Source organism: Microchirus variegatus (assembly GCF_963457635.1).
Source record: "Microchirus variegatus genome assembly, chromosome: 8".
NCBI classification, from domain to species: Eukaryota; Metazoa; Chordata; class Actinopteri; order Pleuronectiformes; family Soleidae; genus Microchirus; species Microchirus variegatus.
Window position 1 is genome coordinate 18527613 of NC_139809.1, and position 25754 is coordinate 18553366.

A 25754-nucleotide genomic window follows, 5' to 3' on the forward strand; every position below is an offset into this window, starting at 1 on the left:
TTTACGCAGGAGTATAAATTGGGCTTTTGAGAAAGGCAGCATCAGGGGCAGAAGGAACAGCATATGGCTTTTTATTGGGACAGCTTTCGTTTTAATAAAAAGGCCTAATTAACAATTATTTAGTTGGTGTTGCTACTGGAAGAAAAGAGGTAGAGCAGAGAGCGAGCGGGAAGAACAGGTAGTCTGCTCTGCTCTGAATAGAAATGTGTGAAAAGAGGAGGAGTCCATCCATCGGCCTATGTCAAGGCCACACAGTCGATCAATATTCCCTGCTCAGATCCAAGATACTATCTCTTTTCCTCTCTCTCTCTTTGCCTATCTCTCTGCTGCTGTGTCCAGTGAAGGAAGCTGTGGGAAAAGGCCATCGGCAGGTCATCAGTATTCCAACAGGCTCTGCCCTCTCTGGTGTGGGCAGCAGAATAATTTCACTCTGATCTTACAGATCAATAGCTGTACTCAGTGGAAGGCGACCGGCCCCGTCTGACTGACTGACTGAGCTTCTGTGCTATTCAGAGAAACTCTCCACACACAGTTGACGGTCCTCTTCAACATGTATTTATTTTATTACTTTGGTTTAACGTGCGCTGGAGCTCATGGAACAATCTCTGAGGTTCTGTGTGTACGCCGTGTTCTCCATCAGCTGGATTTATACAGGTCAAAAAGAATTCAACATCTCCTGTATGCTGAGTTTAAAGGTGAAGTAAGTAGTTTATAGTGCCATCTAGAGGAGAGGCTGAAATTTACAACAAAGACCTGCTGCTCTGCTCACCCCCTCCCTTCCCTGAGCGCTACGGTATCCTCAGCCGGTCAAATGTCGTCCTCGTCCTCTTTCTCCGTGTCAGCAGATGAGGTTCGTGAGGCGAGGGAGAAGGCGAGCTACCACGGCCATAGCAGACGAAGCGGAGAGAGAGGAGGCGGGACTTCCGCTACAAGTAAAGAGACGCTTGATTTGTTCTCTCGCGTTTGTCTATACAGGCTCCGGTAGTAACATGGCGTCTCGCTGCTAACAGTGGCTATGCAACCGCGGCCCGTGACCATGTTATTTTACATGACTTTTTGAAACACTATGAAAATGAAACAAAAACTATTATACAGCGACTAGACAATGCGGGAGCACATAATATGTATAAAAAAGTGGATCTTGGGTTATATAAACCCATAAATACTACACATTGTCCCTTTAAGTGAGCTCTTATGTTGTAAAGTGATCCAATATATATACGCTGTTAAAGTGCAACCTCATAAAAACCATGGAGTTCAATCAATACATGTGAAAATGGGCAAAAACAAGGCCCAGTGGCAATATATACCGTCTGTATCAGGGCTAGTTATTATAACATAGTTGTGTTTATAGGGTTGATTTACTTTGTATCACGTCTGACTCATTGGAAACAATATTGATTAGAATTTCAAATGTCTTCTTTTTTACACTCTGCGATGTCTAGGACACATTTTAATGAAGAGAGAAGTTCTTTCTTGTCCACTTCCCTTATTACAAAATGAAATGGCTTCTTCCCTGACTCGGTCGACTCAGTTATCCTGCTGAAAGTCAGAAGACAAAAGCACTAAAACATAACCTCCTTGGCAAAGGTGATAATGGGACACAGAAGACGTCTCACAGGTACCTATGGTGATGATGTGGGTTCACACTGTCCTGCAGAGCTGTTACCAGCTTGGCACTCAGAGTATTGTTGGCCATTTTTCACCATTTAAAGACCAATCTACAACAAGTACAACAAGTAAACACTCTTCTGTAGTCTATACACAATATGACAGCCTTATTGACATATAAATAAACCGTTCTCAGTGCGCGGACAGGGCAGCAGTGGTCATGCAGTACTTCTGATGGGCCAGTGGGGGGAGAGGGGGCACTACAGAGCCATTAGTAATCTCCTACTAATGTTGTGTCAATATGTAAAGTGCCTTAAAAACATAATTCAGCCATAACCACTGTACAGTATAACACACGAGAATCAATACTCAAATGAGCCACATGTAAGAAAAGTCTTGTATTAAGTGATGAAATGACAAGAATGTGTTATATGGACTGGAAACGGATCGGCTCCAGCCCTCGCTGTGACCCTCATGTGGAGGATAAAGTGGTAGATAATGAATGAATGTTATCGGAGATTAAGGAAACTGAAGAAAAAACACACGATTTCAGTGGTACAGAGAGTTTATTCACAATTTAAAATAGTATTTACAGCCTGCAAATGTATGTTTATGTTGCAGAAAGGGATTTAAGAGTCGCTCCTGGGGCATTAGTCTTTCACTTCATGCCAAATGGTTCTTCAAACTACCTGGCAACCTCCAGTTAGAGCGGAGGCAGAGTGGGAGCAGTGCTCTGCAGAATTCCTTATTTGGATTACACTTCCCATTTTAAATCTAGCCATCAGTGTGGAGTATGTTGACTCTACAGTGAGAGTGAGACTCTGTGGGCAGTCTGCTGCATTGTTTTGGTTTTGTGTTTTTAAATGGATTTGGATTCCCAGTGCAGTTGTATAGGCTTGTTGCTATGGCTCTTCACAATCCTGCTGTAGATGCTTTACAGTCTGATATCACTTCTCCACTGTCTTTGCTCCGACTGGTGAAGTAAACACAGCAGAGGATGTTCAGTAGATGCAATACAGGAGTAAAGTGGTGACATACAATCAATAGAGATCTATTGATTAAGATATCACACTCTGGAGACAGTTAGATGTTCCTGCGCTACACGCCGTCAATGATGGTGCGTTCATCCTTTCTCTTTCCCTACTGAATTGTACATGAATTGAACAGCCCTTCTTTTATCATGTTTGTGGAGTCACAAAATAGTCATGCTAAATAGTCATGCATTGTTTGCCTATTTCTTTGGAAATCAGGTTGATGGACGAGACATAATGACCATTTTTGGGAGGGACTAATATTTTTGTCTTTGTCTTTAAAGCTCACATAGAGTGGTCCTGTTGCACATATATGTTAGTAATGGAGGTCTACTTACATACATTCACTTGTTTTTATGGTCAAAAACCTCCTAGTTGCTGTAAACGAGCCGATAGAAATCTGTCTTTTCTGACGCTGTTCTGAGCCACAATATTTCAGACATAAACCTGACCCCCAGAAGACAGAGTGTGTTGTGATTGGCCAGCCAGCGTAGAGGCTTCCCAACTGTCTTGTGATTGGCCAATACTCGGAAGTGACAAAAAGAGCACACCAGCTCTCAGAAGTGCAGCTCCCCCCTCTGGAACGGTGGATGCACTGCTACTCATTATCAAAACATTGTTTTAACAATGTTTAAAAATAGCTTCTTCACGACTCCCCACCACAGTCCCTTTTATGACTTTGACCCGGAGTCAGAAGATACTGTCGCTCGTGAAACACCTCCACAACGGACTTTATTCTTCTTCTGCGGTTCAATGTACACAACCGGATGTGCCCGGACTAGTGCCCGTTCAGGAGAACTGGTGTTTACGTAACCGGACCGGGTTTTTTTTAGAGATCTCGCTGAGTCCGAGATTTTAATAAAACACAGTGTTCTCAGCAGTGGCTGAACTGTTTGTTTAGAACCTTCAGGGCTTCGTAAACAAGGTAATGATGCAGATACACACTAAAAACAGTGTTAATTGGAACTTCCGGTCTAGGTCTGCTTTAAAATTATTAATTATTTTCTGTCTCTTTACTTTTGCTTTTATAAGGAGTGACATGACCAGGACATACGGTCAATGAGCAGCATCATATTCGCAGTTGGACAAACAACCACTGCTGTGCTTTTGGGTATTTGAAATAAAAATCATCTTAAGTATGATTAAATGTCATCAAAAATGTATTTTTGGATATCTATATCTATATATATATAGATATAGATATACAAGGTTTAGGTGTGTAAATTTATCTAACAAGATTGAGATTTTTTTATCATATTAAAAATGTTTCTTTAAACTAAGCAGCCGCTGAGTTTGCTAATGCCGTGGGCAATGAATCAGCTGTTTTTAGTCATTTTAAACTCTTTTACAGAATAAACACATTTACTGCAGCCATTTGAAAAACATAGTGCTCTTTAACAAATATTCTCATCCCATAAAGAGGAAATAAATGGTCCAACTCAAATAAAATGCAGTTACAGCTCCTTTTATTTACATTTTTACAGCCTGTGCATAATCAAGCATTCATTGGATATTCTTTTTTTTTCTCTTTTAAAATATATTGTTTTAGTGATTTATTATCACACAACCTGAGTTTTCTATCAGTTCATCTCTATAATATACATTTTAAAATAATTTTTACATAGTTTTAAAACTCAATGAAGTCTGGGAATGTTAGTGTTACTTCTTCAGGACCATGGCCCGGATCAGTCTTTAGATCATACCATGTGGGCCACAGGTTGTGGGCACAGCGCTGTGCCAAAGTCTGTTTTCAGGCATGATCAGTGGAAAGCAGGAATCGACACCAGTGGACTTTACTGAGCCTGGGCTGAAAATCCACTTGGCAGGGACACAAACACAGCACCTCATTAAACTCAACACTCCCTTTGCTGCAATCACAGAGCGGAGCCTCGGTGCTGCAGCGCTGATGGAGATCTCTGGAGCGTTGATGAAGGAGCACTGTGTTGTTGTTGTTGCATGGTAATGTGGTGTCTTGGCATCCCTGTGTTCTGGTATGGTGTGTTGTGTAAGGATGTTTAAGGTGTATTTGCTGTTTGAACATTGAGGCTGAAACGTTTATTGATCATTGATTTTGAGTTTTTTTTTGTCTATGGGGTTCTCCCTCCTCACCACAGTGGTTCATCTGCTTTTTAGTCATTCATATATTTGATTGATTTAAGACGGATTCCCTTCTTGACACAACCTTCCCACTTTTCTGGGCTTGATATTGGCACCAGGAGCACATGCATGTGTACTCCTGCTGGGAAAAGCATGCTCAACGACAACAACAACGCTGTATTATGCTTATTTTAATATCCATTACTTTCTCATACATATTCACTTAAAGGTGCCATATGTAAGAATGTGGCCAAAAACGGTTACTACATTCAAATTCAAAATACCGAGGTCTTTTAGGTTTTGTTTTCTGACCCTAACTGGCAACCCGTGGTTGCTCGGCAGCTGAGACTCTACTGACTGCAATGATTGGTAGACGGCGGTAGGTGGCGCCACATGCCAAAACATGATTTCATAACATAAACATGATTTGCAGTCTGCAAAATATAATTTTTAATGCAAATATTTTGTCTGTACTGTTGTTGTTGGTGAGTTCAGTTTGTTATATTAACATTATTCCTGAGTCTCTGTGACATATTAGGAGGATTTTATGACCAGTTGCTTTAGATTTATTACATAATGCACCTTTAACTGTAATAAAGGAGCAAAGGAACCAGAAGGTATTCACGTTTATGAAGATTTTAATATAATACATTGATTTTTTTGGATATACGCAAACACTATAACATATCGAAATTACCCCATGGCTGGGGTTTAGTTCACCCAATCAGTGGGAAGAAGCAAGAGGGATTGATTACTAAATTATTCAGCAAATATATCAGTCATTCCCAGAGGCTGGATTGAGACCCACAGGTAGGAATTTTTCAGTCACCAAATACATGTATATGACATAACATGCATCCTGCAACTCTCATGTGAGGAGAAGGCAATTTGTATTGTATATACTGTATATACCTGTAAACCTGTCTTAAAAACAGGAACACAGAAATGTTTTACTGACTTATTGTATTGTAAAACTAAAAATGTTGAAAACTGAATTCACCTTTTATATCCAAATTTGAAAGTCAGAAATGAATCAAGCATAACATTCAACCACTAAAACATTCTAACTATAATGTTGAGAACTTATCACAGAAATAATAATGTGCTTTATTGTAAATAAATGTATGCTTTACTTGTCATTTCTGTGATAGTGTTGCAGTGTTCATGTTCGGCTCATATTTAAAGTGTGTTAAATGTGAATACTTTCTGGTTCCTTTGCTCCTTCATGACAGTAAAGTGAATATATTTAGTTTGAGTATCAATCAGTTTAAGTTCTGGTAAACACATGGATCAATGTCGATCAATCGATCGTTTCCTGCATGAAAGAGGAAATCACTTCATCAAGAAATGAATGGATATGAAAATAAGCAGAAGTTGTTTTCCCTTTCCCTCTTTTGCTGTCTGTCTGTCTGTCTCTGCGTCTCTGTCTGTCTCTGTCTGTCTGTCTCTCTGTGTCACTCAGGCTCAGTTGTGTGAATGGACTTGGCGATCACCAGTGATGACTCTTCACTCACTCTCTTCTGGAGCATTTCCTTTTCCCTCCCACTTCCCCTCGTACACTTTGTAGCCTCGAAATGTGCCGTCTTTTTTGTCCAGTCCTTTCTCCGGGCTCTTTCTCTGCCTTCCTGCCTTTTCTTCTCAAGTGCCCTATTTGCCTCTGACGACCTTTCTCATGTTCTCTCTCTTCCTCTGCAGGTACCACCAGGCAGCCGAAGGAGGGGGAGGTGCCGGGGGTAGACTACAACTTTGTGAGTGTGGAGCGTTTTATGGAACTAGAGCAAAGTGGAGCCCTGCTAGAGAGTGGAACATATGAAGGTGAGTTCTGGGAGTGCTGTGGCCGCTGTCCAGGAAACTTTCTGCAGCTGCCAGACAAGTACAAGTGTTTGGGGAGCGGAAATAGGAGCATGTTTCGCTCGAGATATTTGACTGTTTTTAAACTGTGAAAATACATTTGCTTACTAGATCAGGTGTCAGGTGATGTTTTGACACACAGCTTATGTGAACCGTGGCTTTGGATCAGTGGTAGAGCAGGTCGTCCTCCAAATGGAAGGTCCAGCGCTGATCCCAGGCTCAGCTCGTCTACATGCTGATGTGTTTCTGACACAATCGCTTATAGATGAGCAGTGTGAATGGGTGAATGGTAAAACTCTAGGGTAAAGAGCTTTGAGTGAATAGAAAAGTGCTGCACAAATACAAACATGTTAATGCTAACAAATCTCTGCACTGATTCATGTATTCGTGTGTGCAAGTATGCATGATAGTGTGTGTCTGTGTTGGGGAAGTGAGCTGGATGAATGCCAGGAGTTCATCCTCATTTGCATTCTGTGAGCACTGAGTTGTACATATGTGGATTTACCTCCTCACATAATACTGTACGTCACCTCAGGCAAGTGTGTCCATGGTTATCGTCTTCAACGCTGACAACCAGACTGGAATGTGTTGAGCCATAATGAGCGCGTGGAGATGCTCACGTTCATCTGTATGTGGTCGTCACGCAGGCGAGCCTGTGAAGACTGTATGGACAGATAACACTGTAGTGCTGGACGGTAGAGATATAGATTTTTCCTATACCACACAATGTGGTGTTTGGGGGACCATTTTCACTGCTGCACCACCCTTGCTAAGGGCTTAGCTGAAGAAGAAACTGTGTTATTAATCACAGGTTCATGAGAGTTAAATCTCAAATAGAGTGGTCCTGTTGCACATATATGTTAGTTATGGAGGTCTACATACATTAACTAAAATAGAAATCCTCTTTTCTGACGCTGTTTCCCAGCCGCGTGACTTGAGACTCTCACACCCAGAAGACAGAATGTGTTGTGATTGGCCAGTATAATCAGCACACCCGCTCTCAGAAGCACAGCTCCCCCCTCTGGAACGGTGGATGCACTACTACTCGTTATCAAAACATTGTTTTAACAATGTTTAAAAATAGCTTCTTCACGACTCCCGCCGCAGTCCCTTTTATGACTTTGACCCGGAGTCAGACCCAGAGTCAGAAGACACTGTCGCTCGTGAAACACCTCCACAACGGACGTTATTCTTCTTCTGTCATATAATGTGAAAATTTAAAATGCCATTATATAAATGTATGAACTGGAAGCTTGCTTGCGATGATGTGAGATTGTGTGAGGAGGTCCACTGTTACCCACATGATGTGCAACCCATTGCTCACACAACACAAGGACTTTCATATGTGGGTGCACTGCTGACAAGAAATCACTGCAATCTGAAGGGAATGTGAGATTGATATTAGCATGAATGGAGCCACAACCATGTGTATGTGTATGTGTGTGTGGATGTGGAAATGAGAAGCAGCACTCTGCTGACACTAAATGAGCAAAATACGACCCAGACCTTAGAGATGCGAGGATCTGTATACACGGGGGATTGAATGTCTGTGTGACTGTGCTGCTGTGTGTATGTGTGAGGGCTACTGGCACGTTCTCTAGCCATGTGTTGATTTCATAACTGTATGTTCACATATTTTGTGTCTCCAGAGCTTATTTACGTACGTTATGGGGAGCTGTCTATTTCTGAGTGGCTCCACTGGAGGCACAGCAACTCATTTTGAAATCCACATTAAAATAAGAGGAAGTAGAGATGGAGAAATGGCAGACAAGAAGATGAGAAAACGATTTGGAAAGCAGTGACGTAAGACAGAATCAGACGTAAAGAATCATCAGAACACTTTTCTCTGTAATTGTCGTGCATGCATGGTTTCTGTGTGTGTGTGTGTGTGTGTGTGTGTGTGTGTGTGTGTGCGCGCGTGTGAGCACATAATGTCAGAGCTCCTGTTGGTGGTGAGTCACAACTGAACTAAGCAGAAAGCCAAGATGCTTCAGGGCAAAGCAGGAGTAGCGAGGAGGATCAGGGGAACATTGTTTTTTTTGAAGCAGCGGGAAGTCTGACCTGAACCAATCTCAACATGATTTATGTTCTTCTCTTCACTTTGTCCTTCAAGTGTTTCTTCAGGTTTTTGTATGAGGTCCCGACTCATGGCGGTGACAGTGTGTGCACTGTGAACATCAAACGCCATCACTTAATAACATGGCTGCTGTCGGGGACGCGAGGAAAAAGAGAAACAAGTATAACGCATGCACATGCTCACCTAGAACAGCTGCAGTGGATCAAACTCAGTTTTTTTCTTCATGGAGTTGAGGTGAGAGTGAGTGAGTGAGTAGTTTAAAATGCAACACGTCTGTGAAACATAAGGTAAATGAAAATCATGGTTTGAAGATTGGTAAACTAGACTGAAGTAGGTGCAGATTTGTATTTAGATTCATCTTTTGTGGAGTGGCTAAAATGATTTCCCCTCCCGAGTCCCTGCTGACAGACATGCTTTTACGAGGTCAAGCATTCCTCTCTATGCTGATTCTTGGCATGGGGGCGACAGCAGGAGGCTCAATATCAGAATGAATCTGCGTTCACATTAAAACACCTGAAAACATATTATGTGACCGTGCAGGAACACTGTGGTCATTCTCTCTGCACAAAACATGACAAGACAAACAGAGACAGTGATGAGTCAGAGACTGGATTTCTGTTATGTGACAAAGAGGTGAAACTGACATTTTGAAGCAAGGAGATGTATCCTGAAAAGAATGTGTGCATTTTTAAATACAAGTTAGAGTAGTGTGGATGATTTGACTAAAATATCGGTAACGCTTTCTTTTACAGTCCCCTAATTACCAGGTATTTACCTGGTAAATTCATGGTAACCTAAAATTCTTACTCTGTAATTACCAATGGTAATAAGAAAGTAAATACAATGAAACTATGGCCAACATACTGGGCATTTACCTGGTAACTATATAGTAAATTATAGTGTGTTATTAGGTTATAATCTGGTAATAAGCAGGTAGCTACAGTCCCCTAATAACTAGCTATTCACCCAGTAAATATATGGTAACAAAAATGTTTTACTAAGTATTAGCCTGTAATAAGAAGGTAAGAAAAATGAAACCATGGCCAAAATACAGGGTAATTACCTGGTAAATTAAATTGCGTTATTGGAAAATTACCACTGGTAATAAGCAGGTAATTATTTCCCCGTTATATGTATGGTAAATCAAGATTGAGTTACCAGGTAAATGTCCAGTATGCTGGCCATAGTTTTATTGTATTTACTTTCTTATTAGCATTGATAACTATCTAGTAACACGTTTGTGTTACCATGAATTTACCAGGTAAACACCTGGTAATTAGGGGACTGTAAAAGAAAGCGTTACCAAAATGGGTAAATAAAATAATACATTTCTTTATTCATTGTGATTGAATTCAGTATTTACTGTTACTGATTTAAAACAAGATCTAGAATGACCAGGATAAAGTAGTCCAATATGAACTAGACTGCAACTTATAGACATGGATGATTTGTATAAAACTGGTGTAACAATCCTGGGACAAAGGATCTGAAAGTACTGGTAAATGATTTGGAGACAGAAACATCTGGGGCTGTAGATGTTTGTCTGATGTTGTATCCGTTATGCACTGCAGCCTGTCTTGGCCAAGATTTTTAATCTCAACGACTTTTATTCCTTATTAAATGAAGGTTAAATTACATTTAAATATGTATATTATGTACTGTATGTAAATGTACTTTGCTCTGAAAACTCTTCAGCTGTGCTGTGGCTGACGTTAGTATAAAACCACACTTTAAAAAGCGTAATGATCCCTAAGTGAAGCTGGCAGTGCAGTATCAGACTGAGTATTCCTGTTGTTTGTGCCTGTGCGTGCACATTCATGGTTTAATCACAGTGTGGTGGGCAGCAGGGTAAGTGTACTTACACTGAGGAAGAAGTGGCTGTAATCGAGCCTGTCGTAATATCTCTCCACCTCCTGCGGGGATGAAAGTAAAGTGATGTCTGTGGTCTATGAGCCGCTCATCCTTTTTCTTGTCCTTTATTGCGGCCTCATTCCCTCTCCTTTGCTCAGCTGTTGTTCTCCTCCCTTTGCCCCTGTTTCCCTCTCAGTGAAACCCTTATTCCTCTTCACTTTGAGGGATTATCAAAATAAGACTTCTCTGCCTCTCACTCACACTTAATATTTAATCACTAAATATATTTCCCTGACAGCGATTTTAAAAATTTCAAATAAAAGTTGAGCTATATTGTGGCTGAAGAGCAAACGTGACCATGAAGTCACAGAAGTGTCAGTGTGGTATATGTGAAGTTAGTCATTCTAGTTGGACGTAACTATAATAAGTTAATCCAGATATTATAGTCTAAGTTAGCAGGTGTCCTCTAAAAGAAGAATATCTAATTTATCTCCATACACTTGACTCACACAGACCGAAATACTTAAAAGCAGCACTCTGCTCATAAAGTGTGATTATATTGTAGAAGATGAAGTGCACTTGTGCTCCAAATTATCCAGATATGACTGAATATATCTTTGTAATACTAATAAATATCATTTATCATTGGTCCCTGTGGTCATATTGAGAGTTTTGTGTTTATATTTGGATTCTTCCCATTTCATATTTTACTCAGCACCAAGTTTGTTTTTTCCCAGAGGAAAAAAAAAGTGTTTTTCTTGAGAAAAATCCAAGAACACTGTCAGCTTTTTAAAATGTTATTCCTCTCACTAACACCGTATTAATCTTTCTCCACACATCCTGTCCCATGTCTGTCCAAAGCAGCAGCTGCAGTCTATGGAGAGTCATCTTAATTAAGATAATCACACAGCCTCTTTGGGCTTTGAGAGCCCAACAACCTGAGAACCTGTGAGTCAGTCACTTTAATACAGCAGTAATGCAAAATCAACCCAAAACGTAGCAGAGGCAAAGTCAGGTTATTTTACTGGACAGAAGCAGACTCTGTATACTACAGACTGAAGTATGGAGGAGATGCTTCAGTTTTTACTTGATGTCAGGGGAAAAAAATATTGCTGACTTTTAAAAAAAATCGAAAGATATATTTGATCAAATTTCTCTAAGTCGGACAAACCTCTTCTGTTCGGCGCACAGAAGCAGACAATAGTGAGAAAAACACTGAAATCCACATCGATGCATTGTTGGACTGATGAGGCGATCAGATGGGTGATTTATCAGCTTAAAGCATTGAATGTCCCTCATTTTCACTGAGGGCCACATCAGCATAATGGTTACCCTCAAAGGGCCAGAACTGTCAAACAGAATAAATGTAACCAAATTTAATGTAAAATAAAGGTAACTACTCTGTAACATATTGCTCAATAACTTTCTGTATTTATTACTTATTCAAGTTACAAATATGATGCATTATAGATGTAACCTGGTCCGTGATGGTGTTTCTTGACAAACTAACAGTTTTAAGAGTCTGTATCTGGTCTGGTCAGACCTGCTCACACACCTTCAGAATGCACTGCTTCAAAAACACACCCTCAGAAAAAGACTTTGAAGCACAGGTGATTTCTTCAGCCACAATAAAGTGAGCTTTCACTGTCTCATCGTTGAACACATTCTGCTGCGATCACAGTCTCAATCTCAATCTCACTCGTCGCATGACGCATATAAAATGATACACTGCGATCGAGTGGCGGGATGCCCTCACTTTGCGGGTAACGCAATCACCGTGCATTGTGGGAAATGTAGTTTATGGTCAACTCACGCCTTAAAGGAGCATAGACCTATTTTAAAGCGCACATATATGTTAGTTATGGAGGTCTACTTACATACATTAACTTGTTTTTATGGTCAAAAACCTCCTAGTTGCTGTAAACGAGCCTACAGAAATCGCTCCTTACTGACGCTCTCCTCAGCCGCGGTGTTTCAGACTGAAATCTCACACCCAGAAGACAGAGTGTGTTGTGATTGGCCAGCCAGCGTAGAGGCTTCCCAACTGTCTTGTGATTGGCCAAAACCCGGAAGTGACATATTCAGAACACCAGCTCTCAGAAGCACAGCTCCCCCCTCTGGAACGGTGGATGCACTGCTACTCATTATCAAAAAATTGTTTTAAAAATGTTTAAAAATAGCTTCTTCACGACTCCCCGCCACAGTCTCTTTTATGACTTTGACTCAGAGTCAGACCCAGAGTCAGAAGACACTGTTGCTCGTGAAACACCTCCACAACGGACGTTATTCTTCTTCTGCGGTTCAATGTACGCAACCGGATGTGCCCGGACTAGTGCCCGGAGCAGGAGGATCTGCTGTTCAGGAGAAATGCTGTTTACGTAACCGGACCAGGTTTTTTCAGAGATCTCGCTGAGCCCGAGATTACAATAAAACACATCGTTCTCAGCAGTGGCTGAACTGTTTGTTTCGAAGCTTCGGGGCTTCGTTAACAAGGTAATGACGCAGATACACACTAAAAAACAGTGTTAATTGGAACTTCTGGTCTAGGTCCGCTTTAACACAGATTTTTAAGACCAATTAATCACTCGCGGGCCACATAAAATGACATGGCGGGCCACATCTGGCCCCCGGGCCTTGAGTTTGACACGTGCTCTAAATTGACTGTAGTTGTGAATGTGAAAGTGAATGGTTCTATATGTTGACCCTGCAATGGACTGGCGTCCAAGGTTTACCTATGCCAGCTGGGATTAGCTCCACCGCCGTGTGAACCTTATGTGGAGGATAAAGTGATAGACAATGAAAGAATGAATGAATGAAAGGAGGCATATAGCTACCTAGGGCAGAGACAGACACACTTCATGCAGTAAATCAGTTCCCCTCCAGTGCATGTATACTGGGACATCCAATAAATCCGGCAACTGACCTGTACTGAATGAAGAGACTCTGTGGTGGTATGGACATCAGAGGACAGGAGGACAGAGTAAGGAAAGGTTGCTGGCTATAGGAGAATAAGATATAGGGCGAATGATAGGGCAGGGAAATTTGTCATCCACCAAAGGTGAAATGGAAGCACTCTGGTGCTTTGACTTACATGGAGAGCTTTGGCCTTTTACTCCCTCTCAGTATTGTACTTTAGTATCTTTGTCATTATTGTTGTGTTAGAGTTGACCCTTATTATCTCGGTGTTTGTGGAAAATACATTTCAGAGTTTTATTTCCTGATTTATAGCATTGACATCTGGCATCTAAAGACCGCATTTAATAAGAAATTTAAAGTCTGATCTCAACACCCCAAATTTTCATTATTTCTTGAAATGTCAGTCGGCGTGCAAATTCACAAAATTAATGAGATTTGATCAGAATTGATTAGTCTCTGGTCAAAAATAGGCTGTGTTAATTCTGCTGTGTTCTGTTCAGACGACCAAGTCTTAAAAAGCAATCGTCTGTTTAAATCCCAGGTTCCCACAGTTTGCGTTCTGCTTAGCAGACAGTGTGTTATATCACCATAGGTAGTCGTACTGTACATATGGTCACTTATACAAACACCAACATGCCTCTCTGCCCTCAGATAACTTTTACGGCACACCAAAACCTCCAGCAGAGCCGTCCCCCGCAGCCCCTCCTCTGAATGTGAGTGAGGCCCTCCTGCCTGGAGCCCGGCCCAGCGCCCAGGGCAAGAGGAAGAGGAACCAGTCAGTCAGCAACATGGAGCAGCGCGCCAGCCTGGAGCCGCCTGAGGAGGAGGAGGAGGAGAGTCCGGTTGTCAATGGCAATGGCGTGGCCATCACACCAGGTGCTGTATGATAATATCCTGTTTTCATGTTTTTATTGAGAATTGCCTGAGATTAGATTGACACATGAAGACAGTTCTATATTTAGGTGAGGGGAAATAGGCAGCCTTGACTATCCATTGGGTTATTTATTAAAAGTCTAATGTGTAGGATTTTAATGACATGAGTGTAGATTGTATCAAACAGAGGACTCCACACTTAACCCTCTCTTCCCCAAGTGCATCAGGGAACTACGGTGGCTTCCAGACAGGATGTTGTTCTTTGTGTTTTGGCTGGTTTGTCCATTTGTGCTGCTGTACAAAAGTGATTAAAGGTGCCATATGTAAGAATGTGGCCAAAAACGGTAACTACATTCAAATTAAAAAATACAGAGGTTTTTAGGTTTCATTTTCTGACGTAACTGGCAACCCGTGGTTGCTCGGCAGCTGAGACTCTACTGACTGCAATGATTGGTAGATGGCGGTAGGTGGCGCCACATGCCAAAACATGATTTCAAAACATAAACATGATTTGCAGTCTGCAAAATATATTTTTTAATGCAAATATTTTGGCTGTACTGTTGAATATGAATATTATTCCTGAGTCTCTGTGACATATTAGGAGGATCTTATGACCAGTTGATTTAGATTTATTACATAACGCACCTTTAAGCTGTCATACACTTATACAAACATCCATGTTGGTGATATATTCAGTTTCTGCCAATTAACCATTTTTAGGGGTCATTTACATGCAGCTTCTTTTGCATTCACAAACATGTTGTTCTAAATGGAGATGCACATCAAACACATCCATTGAGACTTACCTGTTTTTTTTTTACGCTCAGATGAAAAACCTTTTATATTAAAATTGTAGTGAGCATTGCGATACACGGGCCAAAGAAGTAGGTCAGACTGGTCTTTGTCCACTCTGGAATAAGCTTTTGACCTCCATCATCCATACACTCATAGATCTTTTCTTTGTCCCCCTCATAAGTGGCTGTGAGGGAAATGCAGGCCTGATAACCATCGTCATGTTTCATTCTTTACCGAAGGAGCTTAGAAGGAGAAGTTACGCACTAGTCCGTAAAGACGGACTCACACATACACAGCGCAGGTGTCCATTGAAACACTTCTCATTCATTCATGCATTGCTTTGCTTGGTTCGCACTGTGTGCCACAGAAGTTCACACACGTTTACTTGCCAATCAAACCATGCGGATGAGTTTAAGCTCCATCAAAACTGAGCTCTTGGACGAGACAGTGTTTTGTTGGACAGAGAGGACAGACATAGAATTGCCTCACTGACTCTCTGGTATGACTGCGTACAACCATGAAAGAGCCAGTTGTAATAACTGTCACATTTTCTTCTTATTGCTCCTATGTGTCTGTTTTATCCTTTGGTCCAGTTTTCTATCTGCAGTTTATGAATGGGTACAACAGTGACCGATCATTATAGACATTTGCAGAAGAGCAAATGTTGTCATTAAGCGTATGGAACAGAATCCATATGGACTCATTAATGTCTCCATCATTATCACCGTCCACACTCTCATCTTGACTTGAGCTGCTGTCTGTCCATCCTCTCACTTCTCATGTCTCTCCTGCTGTCTGTCTCTGCCCTGCTGCCACTGGCCTTTGTCCTTGTATCTATTAATACACCAACTCTCCCCCTCTCTTCTTCTCCTCTCCTCTATTATCCTCTTCCTCTCTGTGGTTCCATCCCTTCTTCTCTCTTCTCTTAAGTCTTTGTATCCCATACACACTGAAAAATATGAAGGTAGAAAAACAGAGTAAAAATGAATAAATAAATCAAACAGTATCTAGATAAAAAAAAATTACACTATATTAATAACTAGAGGTTAAACAAGGGATGGTAGAATGAAGCAGTGTCTAATGGTGTGTTTCCACTGGCTTGATCCAGCTCAACTCGACTTGACTCGGTTATTTTGCATTCCCACTAGCATAGAACCTGGTACCTGGTTCTTACCTTGGGATGCCTTGGTGTGTAAAAAGGATGGGTTAAATGCAGAGGTCAAATTCACTATCACTAATTGGGGTGTGCGCAAAAATAACTCATTCTAATTCCATCCATCATCTACCGCTTTATCCTCCACCATTGGTCTAATTGGTCTAAAAACATTTTTTTGAAAACAAATATTTAATTATCTGCAAATAATATGGATATAAATATTCAAGACACTTTGATAAGAATGACTGAATTGTTAATATAGGCTACAGAGTATCATTTTTTTAAACATTGGCTCACAAAAGGTTGAAAAACACTGCCTTACAGGCTCGAACCCAGGAACCCCGGTCTTCTTGCTGCAAAGGCAAGAGTGCTAACCACTACACCAACCGTGCGACCTTATTCTAATTCTTCAAGTGTAAAAGGATAAAAAGCTTTTGGTTGCAGGACCTGCATCGAAGCAAAGCTTGGTATTCTTTCTATTTAGAAATACCTTTTTTTGTATAACATCTGAATAAAAACGCATTCTAGTAAAGTATTTCTGGATAAATCCAATAAGTAGTGAGAAAAAGCATTTACTTTCTTGTTTTTTCTTCTTAGAACTGTGATGTTTTGAGGCCTCCTTTACACCTGGCATTAAAATGTGCTTTCTGTGATTAGATTGCAATCAGATATTGCCTGACCACTTGTAAGTACAGGTGTACATAACCCCCGGAGACACACTGTGGACAGATTGTCATCCAATCTGCCAAACCACTTGGGAGGTGGTTGGAGACGTACTGTGACCACACATAGAACGACGTGACTGTTGTTGGCTCAGTCCACACAGTGCGTCTTCATATGTGCGGCTAACGTTGTTGTTGTTGTTGTTGTTGTTGCTATGGCAACACACAGGATGTGACGCTGTATTCTGCTGCTGGAAATCTTTGCAGAAGAAGAGGGGGAGGTGACATAAGGGTGGGATGACCGTGTCAGGTAGCAGTCAGATCAGATATGGACACCTGTGTGCCTGCATGTGGTGAAGAGCGCTCTGATCGCAGAAAACACATTCTCATGCCAGAGGAGTAAAGGGGCCACCAGGTGTCTCCTCATGTAAAAAAGATTTCCTCATATTTCTGACTTAGTCTCTGACCCCTTAACTCAGTATCTTTGTCTGTTCGCTCCATCTCTGACATCATCATGTTCCTCTGCATGCTCATTGTCCGTAGACCCTGTCTCTCTCTCTCTCTCGCTCTCATTCTCCTGGGGGTTCATAGCTCTGCAGTGACTTGGCTCTGACTCATCATGCATGGCGTGTGTTGTGTGCATCCGGGACTGTGTACAGAATGAATTTGAGACTAACTCTCTCTCTCTGTGTGTGTGTGTGTGTGTGTGTGTGTGTGTGTCTGTTTGTGTGTGTGTGTGTGCGTGCTCCAGAGTCCAGTGAACACGAGGACAAGAGCACAGATGCCTCTGGGGAGATTGCTGTTGAGGTGTCCAGCCAGGCGCCAGCCTCCTTGGAGGCCCCTACTGAAGGAGAAGAAGCCCCACATTCTCCCCCTAAATCTCCCACCAAAGTCCCAGATGTAGATGAGGAAGAGCTCGGCCCTCTGCCAGACAACTGGGAGATGGCCTACACCGAGAAGGGGGAGGTCTACTTCATAGAGTTAGTGAAAAAAGACGCCATATGAATCCATTTTGTGTTTTTTCTTTTGAAAATTCCAACAGAAGGACTTTCCCCCCCCCCAAAACAGCATGTTGCTTCCATAGACTGTGGGTAAAAAGGTGACGTAGTCTTACAGTTTTCTGGATGAAGACAACCCAGAAAGTAATATAGAATAGCCACCAACAACAATGGAAGTCTATGGGCAACATTTTCCTGTGCAGTTAATGGTCTATGTCGCTAGTTTCAGATCTACTTTAATAGAACACGTTGGTGTTTTGTAGATTAAGGGTGAATTCCAATTCCTTGCTTAACCCTCAATCTTAACCCTCAATCTCAAAAATGTGCGCTCCCTCTAGTGCAAGTGCTGTCCTGATTCTCAGAAAAATTAAGTTGAGGGCCAAGTTTAAGGGCTGTATCGCCCTCAATATTGAGATTTTCCGAGACCACCCTTGGGAGCAAGGGCTACCCAGAATGGTTTGCGTCCTAATAACTTGCCTGACAAACGGATCGTAATAAATAATCGTGACATAAATTCTTCTTCTTTTTTGGAGTTGACAGACTGGACGCAGCTTTCACGTTATTCTGCCCCCTACAGTCTGAAGATGTATCTGCATTTAAGGGGTGTCCCATTTCTAAGTGACAAAATAACCCTCAACACTTGGTTTTGAGGGCCAGTTAAGATTAAGGGTTGAAATTACTTATAGTGCTGTTGAATAATTAATGTAACTCAATGCTGCTCGTCAGACATACAGGGTCCATAAACTGTCTATAAATACACACATAGAGACATGCACATCCCTGCAAACTGTTGACCCCTCCTTTCACCCTTACTAATTAGTGGCTGAGGGATAATTAGTGGATTAATGACCATTAAGTTTACCATAGAAGCACATGCACGCACTATGAGGTTCAGGTCATTAGTAAGACTCTACATTCATCTCTCTCTCTTATCCTCACTGTCAGTTTCTGCCTAACCTTTATTTGCCCCCTTTCCTTTCATCATTTATTTCACCCCCACACCTCTTTCTTCTTCTCCTTTTTCTTCTTCTTCAGTCACAACACCAAAACAACATCGTGGCTGGATCCTCGGCTCGCAAAGAAAGCAAAGCCACCCGAAGAATGCAGCGAAGACGGTGAGTGTGAGCGACCTGTTGACGTGTTTGCTTTCTTGTTTGGTGAGCTCTGTAACGTGTTCATCTGAGACATGCTCGTCTCTCAGTATTTGTTGGCGTGCGTCGTCTCCTCTGTTCCTGCTGTTTGTGTAGCTGTGTTGTCTGTTCTCGGTGTTCCAGTATGTTTTCCGTCCTTGTGAAAAGGAGAGTAAAAATACCTCAGTGTCTGAGGTATTTGTTAGTCTTGTCTTCTTCACAGGTTCGGAAAGCAGGACTAACAAACAAAGGAGGATTATAAAAAATAAAAATAAAAAGAATGAATTTGGCAATTCAAGTTGAGGTTCTTGATATTGAGAGGCGTCCGTTAGCATGGAATGATCTTGCTTCATGTACAGGTTTGGTTGAGAGAACTCGGTATTTGACATCATGCAACACTTGGAACCAAACAACGTCATGTTGGCAGGAAGCCATGCTGTTTAAATCCATAGACATATACAACAAGCAGCATATATACCAGGCAAAATGCCAGGCAACTTGTCTCCGCTGGCTGTATTCATAAAAAGCGAAGATGATGAATAGCTGTTGTGCCCCGGGATACCAAAATCGTTGAGAACAAGCAAAGGGGAGAGCATTTAAACTGGATCTTCAAAGATCCCAACAGACAGCAGAGTTGGATCACTGCCCTAAAACATGCTCAAAACAAGCATAGAACATGGAGCAATGGGAACCCACAGACAGCCATATCAGGTACAGCATCCACAGCTAACTAGCTTTAATTTCTTATTTATTTGACATGCTTCTATTGCGATGTCTAAGCGTTCTGTGGAGTAGAATGAGGGAAAGTTTCACAGAAAGTTGAAGATGTAGGAATACTGGAATAATGGAATCACTTTGATTCTGATTAACCTACATCCTTATTTGATCTGATTTAAATAGTTTGTTGCAAATTGTACACAGTGTCGATCTCTCTATTCTGGTGCATTATTAAAAATATTACCTCAAATCTATTTAATTAGACCTATGCAATGCTATAGTACAGTCATATGTGATCATTCAAACTCAAACCATAAACTAGAAAAGCACTCGGAGAGGGCAGACCTCGGCCAAGGCAGCTCAGCCCCGCCCACGTAAATTTGTTGTTAAACTTGTTCCTGGTCCGATTGCGGACATTTCCAGCACATTTCATTCAAATCCGTCCATGACTTTTGGAGTTAACTTGCTAACAGACAGAAAACAGACAAACTTATTCCGGCGAAAAAACATATACCTCCTTGGCAGAGGTCAAAAATCTGTTTGAGTTCAATATACAGCCAAGAAGTGCGGCATTCTGAGGTATTTCACAAGTTGTCCAGCAGAAGGCGCTGTGAGCACAGAATGGCCTGCATCCATGCCTTCATTGGCCATCAGAAGAAGACTAACTGTCCTCTTTAGCGGACAATCACGACAGCAAAACGTGTTTTGCGTTTGTTGAAGAGTATTTTAAGATGTGGATAATGACCTTTTCAGTTTGTCGCCTCTCAAATTGTTTTAGCGTTCATGAGATGTGGGCAGATTCATTTAACATGTGGAAGTGAACCAGGATAAAGAAACAAAGTCTGAAAAGTGCGTTATTTTTAGAGGCAGAGAGGGTTTTTAAACCATGACTCCTCAAATATATGCTGTGGTTCTCTGACAGGGTCCTAAATGATTGCTGCAGTGATGCAGGATGGCGTATATGAGATTGAGTGACTCATTTATGTGTTTTTAGACAACAAAGGAGGAGGAATGTGCTATATTAGGCTGTAGCTACACAAACTGTGCTCATTAATGGGATCAGTCCATTGTTTTTGCTGTTAAAAGCTGTTAGTTTTATCTATGAAATGCATCTAAATCTCTGCTGTCAGTCGTAGAAATATGAGTTTCTGTGGTATTTGGTGTGATCACATAATAATAACAATCCCTGCTTCTGTCATGACCTTCAGTTGGTAAATAAGTCAGTGATGTGATTCACCAGAGCAAGAACTCATTCAGCACCTTCTCAACTTCTTCGCTGTTCTCCAACTCTTTCATTTTCTTCTTCCTCTAATTTCTCACCCGCACTGCTTCACCTTAGTCTCTGTCACTCACCCTTTCCCTCTCCTTCTTTTCAATTTTCCTCTTCTGTTTATCTCTCTCTCTCTCTCTCTCTCTCTCTCTCTCTCTCTCTCTCTCTCTCTCTCTCTCTCTCTCTCTCTCTCTCTCTCTCTCTCTCTCTCTTTCACTCACTCTCTCTCTAATTCTCCCGCTTTCCCTGCGCCCAGTCAAGAGCTGGACTGTGACAGGAATTCCAATAATGCTGCTCAGCTCTCACTCTGTCTCTGCACACACACACACACGCACACACACACACTGTTATCATTATCTCAAACACGGCCAACATACTTCTGCATCATCTTGGCAAAGATCAGTTCTCACCAGAGCCAAGTTTCTGTCAAATGTGTTGCTCTGTGATCACTTATTTTGTCTATCAGTGCATCAATACTTGCTGGGTTCAAATGAGTTTGAACCCAGTCTACAGCCACGCTGGTGACCTCTAACCCTATAAGATCCTGGCAAAGCCACCAGGAGCAATTTTAGGGTTAAGTGTCTTGCTCAAGGACACATCAGCATGCAGACTAGAAGAGTTGGGAAATCGAGTCGTGTGGTTGGGAGATGATCCACAGCCTCAACAGAAAGGCTCAGAGCTAAATTGGGTCATTCACGTTGGAAGGTCAGTGCTTCCAGGGCTGCAGCCTTCCTTATCGTAGCGTCAGCTTCGGCTCATTCTGGGATGGCTGCAACATAACATTTTAACTGTAAAAAAAAAAAAAAAAAAAAAAAAAGATTCTGATAACATCGTTATGTCACGCTCACATCTTACAAATCTCCCAGCATCCTCCCAACATGACATTTTTCACCATGCAAGACGAATAATCAACCACCTGAGCAGAAGAGACTCACAACCTTCTCTCTCCCTCTCAGCACACACACACACGCGTCTCGTCTCAATGTACTGACACCCAACTTTTCATTTTATTTAAATGATTATTGTACGTGCACACTGTCCTGAAAAACAACAACAACAACAACAACAAAAAATGGTGGCAGTGTCGAGAGTTGGAGAGATGAGTATTGTCTTTAAGATCTGCTTATGCTTCAAATTCAGAACTTTTCCATGTTCATCATGCTGCTTGTCCCTTATTTGAGGATCCAGCACCACGGACAGCACTACGTCGACCTGCACCACACCCGGTTCCGCCCCGTCCGCTGCTGTGGGAAGCGTCTGTGGAAGTAGCTGTGGAAGGAGTTGTTACGTGATTCTCATGAAATCGTGGTTTCAAAAATTTCAAAAATGAAACGGGGCGGGACGAACCCCGAGCACAAGCTGCGTAGCCATGTCCATGTCTGTCGACATCAAGAAAAGGTTCTTTCCTCTTCCCTTGGACAAGGGTAATTGGTTTTTCCCATGATGAACATCTCTGGAGGTCACATTAACAGGCCTCACGTCTGACTCTTCTTCACCTCCAACAGTAAACTGTTGTCCTGCTGCTTCAGCTGAGAGACGATTAAACAGCATCAGCTGACACTGTCTCAAACATTAGTGCTCCTGTCATTTAACACACAACTTCTTCAACATAACCCACACATCATGTGACCCTATGTTAAACATAGTAGTTGAGTTCCCAAGCCATGTTTCTGTTCTCTGCTGACTTACATCAGCCCACATCACTCGCTGTCCTGACCAGCCCCTCCAACTATGAACCCCCCCAGCAAAATGATGTTGTTGTTGATGCATCCATGCCATCAGCATGGCAAGATCCTAACATTTGCACTACCATTAACTACAATTAAAACACAACATTTTAAACTGAAATATTGCATATAGCAGAAAAAAAGACATTGTTTGTAACGTGCTTCCAAACACATGGTGGCGCTGGAGTAAATGTCAGTTGGATTTATCTTTATCTGTCTTTTCTTACCTTTGAAACATCCCCACTTTTACTTTTCTCTGCTCTTTCTAAATGATTTGGTAAAGGTCACACACAGAGCAGTGGTTATATTCAGACAGTTTAGACAGTTAGCATTAAGACTGTGGATTGGTCTGACTGAAGAAAGCAGAACATGTCGGTGACAGAACCGTATCTATGTTCCCCGGGTCCTATGTTCCCCGCTTTGTATGTGACCGGGGAACATAGAACCCTTTCTCTAAAAAAGGGTCCTATGTTCCCCGCTGTTCACCCAAAGGGTCCTATGTTCCCCGGTTTATATGAGACCGGGGAACATAGGACCCTTTCTCTAAAAAAGGGTTCTATGTTCCCCACTGTTCACCCAAAAGGACCCGGGGAACATAGGACCCTACCCCTTACCCTTACCCTAACCCTAAACCTAACCCTTACCCTTACCCTCACCCTTACCCTTACCCTTACCCTAACCCTTACCCTTACCCTTACCCTAACCCTAACCCTTATCCTAACCTAACCCTAACCCTTTACCCAGGAGCTCCACACCCAGGCTTCCACAAAGTGGTGAACATAGAACCCTATCTCTAAAAAAGGGTTCTATGTTCCCCGCTGTTCACCCAAAAGGACCCGGGGAACATAGGACCATACCCCTTACCCTAACCCTTACCCTTACCCTTACCCTTACCCTTACCCTAACCCTAACCCTTTACCCTGTAGCTCCACACCCAGGCTTCCACAAAGTGGGGAACATAGGACCCTTTTTTTAAATATGGGGGAACATAGGACCCGGAGAACATAGGTATGACCCCGTCAGTGACAACACATGACGTTATGTGACATATACAAGCTGCTCTTAACATTGTGCAGGACCAATGGAGGTCCTTTTCTCTCCTAATGCTTGACCGATCCCTGGCAGATGGTTTTGAATGAAAGGCAGAACGTGTGTGAATGAAGATGACACATCACATCCTCTGTGTCTCTGCCTTCCAGAAAACAGCTTTCATTTCCAGGAAATGCAGCTTTTTTTCAGCTCAGCAGCCAAACTGATGACAGAGGAGTATACAGTCGTTGTTTTTTAAACGGAGCTCTTAGTTATGTGCTGCTCTGCCTTTCTTATGATGTTTATGCACTTATGTTTGCTTACTGTGATTATTTTTTTGTGAAGAATGTTCTGTAATACAGGAGGCTGAGACATAAAAGACATCCTATTCTTGTCCACAGTGACCTCACAGCAACACCTGCTGGTGTGGAGGGCAAATCACTCTGGACTTTTTGTTTGAAAATGACCACAGACCTACAGGAAATGTTGTGCCTAAAGTAACAATAACGTTTGTGTTTCTGAAGCACGTGTTCATGATAAACTGTGCCTGTGTTTTGCTGCTGGTGTTCTGTTTGCAGACCTCCTGTGTTTGTTAGTGAATCTCAGGGAATTTGTAAAATGTGTTGTTTGTATGTGAACTTTTGGAAGGAAATGACCTCAGTAGTTGTGTTAGTTGTGAGACTGACGTAGAGACTTCAAAGACTTATATTACTTGCAGTCTTTTTTTTGTCATGCAAGTTTGTTTCCTTTGTAACACAAACCAGTATCTCCTCATTTGCTCAGAGGAGGTAAGAACAGAGCAAGAAGAGCTTGTAATCATAGCCGGTGTTGATTTCAGCTTTGACTTTGATCCCAACACTGGTTTCAAAGAAGTCTCAGTTTGTTGCTGAAAAATACTCTGCTTCTTGCTCATTTAGAGAAAGGAATCTTCACGCAGGCTGATGCCATGATGTCGAAACCCTGTTTGAAAGCAACAAGTGTGAAGTGGGAAATGAGATGAAACAGAGATGGTGAAAAGAAGAAATGTAAGAAATGACGGCGTCAAAGGAAGTGTTGTTGGTGAGCAGAATAATGCCTGTGAGCTGGAGACTGTGTGTGTATGAGGAGTGTTGAGGCGCTGTCACATAGTGAAGCCCAAATGTGATGTCTGTTATTCCACTCAGTCTTCTCTGGACCAAGAGCAGTTCTCTGGTGGTCGTCTCATCCTCCTCATCCTCATATTCTCTCTGTGAGAGTCTGTATGTCCTTTCACTCCTCTACGGAGGCCCAGACATGACCATGGGGGAGAAATAATTAATGTGTGGCCACAAAACTAATTAATTATTGTTAATTATTAATAGCACTCTCATGAATTACCTGGAGAGCTGCACAAGTAATTTGTGACTTTCCAGAATGCTTTGGGAACAAATCCCGGTCTGATTGATCATTAAGGCCACATTATACTTCTCGGACTGCGTATGCGTTATCCGTCTGCGTCACCACGGAGACGCCTCGAGCATTTATACTTCTGCGTCGTCGTGACGGACACTCACTGCAATTTCCCGCCCGATCAGTAGGGGTCGCTACGCAAGGTTGTTGTGCTTCTGGCTACAGTGAGCAATGGCGTCCGAGAAAGAAAGAGAGAGAAAGACTGTTGTTGTTGAAAAAGTGGCCGTTTCTCACTTTTCTGTGTCACGGAACGCAGTTTTAAGATAATTTGAGGCGAGAAATTGGCCATTTAGAGTCTAAACATGTGCTGTGTGTGTTAAGATATGACGTATTTATAGTTCGGCAGCGGCGTTATCGGCGGGGATCAGCTCTGCCTGTCAGGACGCCCGGAGCGCACTGAGAGCCGGCACAGAGCAGCTTAGCTCGGCCTGTCCTGAGGACCAATCGCAGCTCTTGCCGTCTCCGTAGTCCCTTGACGGAGTGACGGACACTTAAAAAATATTTCGTGCAGACGGAGACTACGCAGAGGCTCTTC

The 25754-nt window shown here is 42.1% G+C and overlaps 1 protein-coding gene across 1 annotated transcript in view; it reads left to right on the forward strand.

The window, feature by feature from the left end:
* The window catches only part of magi2b (membrane associated guanylate kinase, WW and PDZ domain containing 2b), a gene marked incomplete at both ends in the record, with an annotated part of 135880 nt that overhangs the window by 63509 nt on the left and 46617 nt on the right, over positions 1–25754 (forward strand). The window contains 4 exons of the mRNA XM_083894162.1: positions 6435–6554; positions 14086–14310; positions 17672–17900; positions 18954–19033. Of these exons, the coding sequence (XP_083750288.1) occupies positions 6435–6554; positions 14086–14310; positions 17672–17900; positions 18954–19033 (654 nt within the window). The remainder of the gene's footprint in view (positions 1–6434; positions 6555–14085; positions 14311–17671; positions 17901–18953; positions 19034–25754) is intronic.